The sequence below is a fragment of the Piliocolobus tephrosceles genome, chromosome 10, assembly GCF_002776525.5.
Source record: "Piliocolobus tephrosceles isolate RC106 chromosome 10, ASM277652v3, whole genome shotgun sequence".
NCBI lineage: Eukaryota > Metazoa > Chordata > Mammalia > Primates > Cercopithecidae > Piliocolobus > Piliocolobus tephrosceles.
The window spans coordinates 130,366,566-130,372,565 of record NC_045443.1 but is presented as its reverse complement, the minus strand read 5'-3'; the positions used below and the strand labels follow the sequence as shown (position 1 = coordinate 130,372,565).

Here is a 6,000-nt window from a genome sequence, read left to right as displayed (position 1 = left end):
CTGTGTGGGGCTCTCTGATCCACATGCAGTCCTGTGGGGTGGGTCTGCATGGGGCCTGAGGCTCTGCATTTCTCAAACGCTCCTGGACTAAATGGACTGGGCTCCAACAGACTTTGCAGGACAAGGACCACAGCCTGGGGTCGGCACCCTCAGCCTGTGGGCGCAGCCCAGCACTGGGTTCTGTAAACTGTCACTGGAACAGCCCTGCCCTGCCTCTGCAGAGACTGGAGCTGCATCTGTGCTGCAGGAGCATTGCTGAGCAGCTGTGACTGACATGCAGCCTGTGAGCTGTAGTCATTTCCTATCAGGCATCTCTAAGAAAAGCTTGCCAAGTCCTGGGCTGGAGTGCACCCTGGCCTCATCCCCTCTCCCACCTCCCTGCCCCTCACTGTGCCTTCATGCTCTCAGTGGTGAGGAGGGAGAGCCCGTGCCTTATCCCGTCAGGACACAAATGCTTCTTCCTATAACATCTGAGCAGATGTGTGCCCTCCCGGAGCCATCAGTGTAATGTCTGTGTAGATGCATCCCCCTCCTGGAGCCCTCAGTGTAACATCTGTGCAGACACATTCACCTCTTATAGTCCTCAGTGTAACAACTCTGCAGATGTGTCCTTTCCTGGAGTCCTCAGTGTAACATCTCTGCAAATGTGTTCTTTCCTGGAGCCCTCAGTGTAGTATCTGTGAGGATGTGTCCTCTCCTGGAGCTCTCTGTAACATTTGTGCAGATGTGTTCCCCTCCTGGAGCCTTCAGTGTAACATCTGTGCAGACACATTCCCCTCCTGGAGCCCACAGTGTAATGTCTGTGCACATGTTCCCCACAGGTGGAACACCTGCAGCGGGAGACTGCCACTCTGAAAAAGCAAACGCAAAAAATAAAGGAACAGTTTCTTCAACAAAAGGTAAAAATGTGTTGTTGATTTCTTCACTTGAAACAAGCGTATGAACAGAGTTTTGTGTGGTTTAATTGCTTAGCAATTCCAGTGTCATAGGAGTTGAGAAGAAGGTAACAGGTAACATCTTGAGTTCTCTTTAACTCTTTTTTTTTTTTTTTGAGACAGTTTCTCTCTCTGTCGCCCACACTGGAGTGCAGTGGCTGGATCTCAGCTCACTGCAAGCTCTGCCTCCCGGGTTTAGCCATTCTCCTGCCTCAGCCTCTGGAGTAACTGGGACTACGGGCGCCTGCCACCACGCCCGGCTAGTTTTTTTGTATTTTTTTTTAGTAGAGACGGGGTTTCAATGTGTTAGCCAGGATGCTCTCAATCTCTTGACCTCGTGATCCACCCGCCTCGGCCTTCCAAAGTGCTGGGATTACAGGCTTGAGCCACCGTGCCCGGCCTCTTTAACTTTTTTTAAAGGTACTTAATCTGCAAAGTCAAAACCCACTTCCACGGCGGGGTGGGGGTCTTGGCCCCTCAGATCTCCAGGGGCGGCTGTCACTGGAGCGCCTGTCAGCATACCCTGTTGTGCTCACTCTGGGGAGCTGTGTGTTGTGCAGTGTTGTTACCACACGGGTTGGGTTTGCCATTTAAAATGTCTGAAAAATGCACATGGAGTTCCAGCATTGAAACAAATTATGATTACCCAAAAAGACATGGAGTATAAATTTTGTGTCAGTGAAGCCAGTACCTCCTGTTGGATTTTATGGGATCTGAGCAAGGGTGACCCCGAAGCTGTATTGTCCATGGTGCTGTGTTTTATTTCTGAACGAGGACAACCCCTGAAGCAGCGTTGTGAGTGCCGTGTTTTATTTTTTTTGAGACAGAATCTGGCTCTGTCGCCCAGCCTGGAGTGTAGTAGTGCTGTCTCAGCTCACTGCAGCCTCTGACTGCCAGGTTCCAGTGATTCTCATGCCTCAGCTTCCTGAACAGCTGGGACTACAAGCATGTGCCACCATACCTGGCTGGTTTTTTGTATTTTTAGTAGATATGGGGGTTTCACCTTGTTGGCCAGGCTGGTTTTGAACTCCTGACCTCAGGCGATCAGCCAGCTCGGGCTCCCAGAGTGCTGGGATTACAGGCGTGAGCCACCGCGCCTGGCCTGCTGTATTTTATTTCTGAGCAAGGGCGGCCCCTGAAGCAGTGTGGTGAGTCCTGCTTTGTTTTGTTACTGAGCCACAAGCAAGGGGAGTAACCTGTTGGAAGCAAAGCAGTGCAGTTGAAGGCAGGAGAGAGCCAGACTCCTTGGAATTGAAGAGAAGTCTAGGAGGCCGGTGTGACTGCCTCGTGCACCACACACAGACTCTTGTTTCAACAGGCCGTGATGTCACCTGTGGGTAAATAATGGTGTGTCTCAGTCGATGAAGGCTTAGATTTGATGAAATGTATCTTTTCCTCAAAAAAGTTATGTCTCTGATAAGTGGTAAACATTTTTGTTGAAGCCAGCTTGACCCCCAGAAGTCCCCGCGCCCACCGCCCGGCGTCGGCTCACAGCTTCTGTCTTTGGCAGGTGATGGTGGAGGCCTACCGGCGCGACGCCACCTCCAAAGACCAGCTCATCAGTGAGCTGAAAGCCACCAGGAAGAGGCTGGACTCGGAGCTGAAGGAGCTGCGGCAGGAGCTGATGCAAGTGCACGGGGAGAAGCGGGCCGCGGAGGCGGAGCTCTCGCGCCTGCAGAGAGAGGCGGCCCAGGTCCGTCAGCAGATGGCCGACCTTGAAGGGCATCTCCAGTCAGCGCAGAAGGAGCGAGACGAGATGGAAACACACTTGCAGGTCTGTCCGTGTCGGACTGACTGACTTGATGGGGAGGATTCGGCCAAAGGGCTTGGGGCGCGTGTGTCTGGGGCGGGGCCGTGTCTGGGGCGGGGCCGAGTCTGGGGCGGGGCCGAGTCTGGGGCGGGGCCGTGTCAGGCGGGGCGTGTCTGAGGCGGGGCAGTGGCAAGGCGGGAGAGGCTTTTGGAAGAACAGCTGGGAATGTGGCCCACCTGGAGCATAGGTCCCAGAGGGGCAGTCAGGTGAGGCCTGGTAAGTCCAGGTGACGATGTTGCATGAAGGGAGGGAGTGAGAAGGCCCCGTGAGGCACCCAGCTTCTCCCCATTGCCATGGGCTCCCGGGATCCAGTGTGTGAGGACGGTGGCTGTCATGCATAAAGCAAGGGTGAGTGTCTTGTGGAGACCCCACGTCAGGGCAGGGCACCGGGGCCCGGGGACCCTGGGAGTCCCTTGTGGCTGGGTGTGGAGCTGGGACCTGCCAGAGCCAGTCACATTCCTGTGGAAGCTGAGCCTGGGCTGGCTTCTGCACGCAGTGGGTGTCCGGGATGCTGGTCACAGTCTCTCGGCTGCAGGTGGCAGAGCAGGTGAGCGGGAGGTGAGGGGTGCGGGACAGAGGCCACAGTCCAGGATCCTGTCCAGACATCCAGGCCGAGGAACCGGGAGGTGAGATGAGAAATCGGGAGAGCAACAGTAAATTTGGGGAGGGTCGTTTTGCTTATTATGTTTCTGAAGTTGCCGGAGAGGACCGAGCCAAGGTCCCAGCAGGCGGACTGGTCAGCGTGTCTGGCTCATCAGGAGCCAGGCTGAGGCCAGCAGTAGGCGGTGTGGTCGGCGCCGGTCAGTGTCGGAAAGTAGGGGCCGATGGAGGAGCGCCGGTCAGAAAGTGGGGGCTGATGGATTAACACTGGTGCCGGGGTGAGGAGGTGGGCCGAGGGGAGCGCCAGCTCCTTGGGCTGCAGGAGGCTTGGAGGACACAGCAGTGGGGGCAGAGCACGTTCAGACCCCACAGCTGCAGGCCTGGGCTGGTTGTAGGGACTTGCCTAGCACACAGGAGCTGGGGAAAGGCTGCGAGGGCAGGAGTAGGTGGGGGATGTGGCCGTCAGTGTTCACAGTGGAGGCTGAGGAGGGCATCCAGGGGGCTCCCGGGAAGGGTCCTGGGGTCTCTGGGGAGGGGTCCTGGAGTCTCCAGGGACGAGTCCCAGGGGCCTCTGGGGAGGGTTTCCAGGGGCTCAGGGAGGGGTTCAGGGGCTGCGGGGAGGGAACCCAGGGGCTTGAGGGGAGGGTTCCCGGGGACTCTGGGGATGGGTCCAGGGGTCTCCAGGGAGGGGTCCTGGGGTTTCTGAGGAGGGGTCTGGATCCTTGAGGAGGGGTCCTGGGTCCACAGGCTTTCCTGTGAACTAGTCATGGCCTGTTCTGCCTCTGATGCTCTGGACACAGTGTTTGGAAACGGTTGTTGCTCTCAATAATGAGTGGTTTGTGGCCGAGCACAGTGGCTCATGCCTGTAATCCCAGCACTTTGGGAGGCCAAGGCGGGTGTATCACGAGGTCAGGAGTTCAAGACTAGCCTGGCCAATGTGGTGAAACCCCATTTCTACTAAAAATACAAAAATTAGCTGGGTGTGGTGGCGGGCATCTGTAGTCCCAGCCACTTGGGAGACTGAGGCAGGAGAATCACTTGAACCTGGGAGGCGGAGAGGTTGCAGTGAGCTGAGATCACGCCCCTGTACTCCAACCTAGGCGACAGAATGGGACTCCATCTCAAGAAAAAAAAAAGAGTGGTTTGTAAGAAGGTAGACGTCTCTCTCAGGATTTTTCTCAAGGCTCAAGTCCTCCAGGGCAAGCCTGTGCAGTGCCATTGGCGGGGATGATGGGCTGGAGCCCGGGAGGGGAGACAGGCTGAGGGTTTCAGTGCCGCTCCTCATGCCCTCCTTCCCTTCCGAAGTCGTTGCAGTTCGATAAGGAGCAGATGGTTGCGGTCACAGAGGCCAATGAGGTGCTGAAGAAACAAATTGAAGAGTTGCAGCAAGAAGCCCGAAAGTAAGTCCATGTGTGTGCCCTGGGGAGGCAGGAGAGCCCCCGGGCTGCTGCTGTTGTGCGGGGACACCCTCCCTGGGAGGTGCTATGGTGGCCTGGAACGTTAAGGTCCAGGTTTGGAGTCCGTGTGGTTTGGTGGCTGCTCATCTGCCAAATGATCCGAGTTGATCGTGGACTTGCTGAAGCTCCTGTAACAGAAGCTCCCCAGGTGTTTTTATGTTTGACTTTTTGTGCAGCATCATCCCCTCTCCCAGCTCCTACCCTGCGAGACGCTTCGATGTTCGTCCTCACACCTCACACTCACATAAACATGAACACACCTCGCCGGCACACGCCCGTGCATACGTGTGTGCACAATCAGATGCCGTTAGGGGCTGCCTTACCCCAGTGGTGCACAGACCTTGCCGGCACACGCCCGTCAATATGTATGTGCACACGCAGATGCTGTCGGGCCTTTTTCCTCTGGCGTTGTGCCCTGTGCTGCTTTGCTTTGTTATTTTTGTAGAGATGGGGTCTCACCATGTTACCCAGGCTGGTCTCGAACCCCAGGGCCAAGCAGTCCTCCTGTCTCAGCCTCCCAAAGTGCTGAGATGACAGACGTGAGCTACCATGCCCAGCTAAATGCATAGTTTTGGGATATTTTGTTTGTTTTCGAAATGGTCTCTTTCTGTCGCCCAGGCTGGAGCGCAGTGGTGCCATCATAGCTCACTGCGGCCTCAACCTCCTGGGCTCAAGCGATCCTCCCTGCTCAGCCCCTGGAGTAACTGGGACCCCAGGTGTGTACCACCATGCCTGGCTAATTTTTTAATTTTTTTGTAGAGATGGGGTCTCAGTATGTTGCCCAGGCTAGTCTCAAGCTCCTGGACTCAGGCGATGCTCCCGCCTCGGCCCCCCAGGATTCCAGGCGTGAGCGTCTGTGCTGCTTTGCTTTAATCAGCTGGTGATTTGCTCATGAATCTGATGGTTGAAATTTTTACCGATATTCAAGAACATTTCTGTGTGGTAGGAGCAGACTCTTTCTCTGCATTCACAGGGTCGTTCATAAGCTGCCCCAAGAGGAGGGCAGGTCTGATGCTGGTGGTGGAAATGGTGAAAATTCACTGAGTGCTTCCGCTGGCCTGGCTCTGCGGGAACACCCGATACGGACTGATCCTTCGCTGTGTGCAGCCCCCACAGGACAGACACACACTTACCCGGCTTTCCTAGGGCAGCTGGGTTCTGGGGAGAGCGAGGGTGGGGCGTGAGCGGAGGCAGCCTC

At 56.0% G+C, this 6,000-nt stretch overlaps 1 protein-coding gene across 8 annotated transcripts in view; it reads left to right on the top strand.

Annotated features, from left to right (window-relative positions):
- GOLGA3 (golgin A3) overlaps positions 1 to 6,000 on the top strand; it is a 51,644-nt gene that overhangs the window by 30,929 nt on the left and 14,715 nt on the right. For all 8 annotated transcript variants that reach the window (XM_023196804.2, XM_023196803.2, XM_023196800.2 and 5 more), the window contains 3 exons: positions 822 to 899; positions 2,446 to 2,709; positions 4,651 to 4,745. In XM_023196804.2, the coding sequence (XP_023052572.2) occupies positions 822 to 899; positions 2,446 to 2,709; positions 4,651 to 4,745 (437 nt within the window). The remainder of the gene's footprint in view (positions 1 to 821; positions 900 to 2,445; positions 2,710 to 4,650; positions 4,746 to 6,000) is intronic.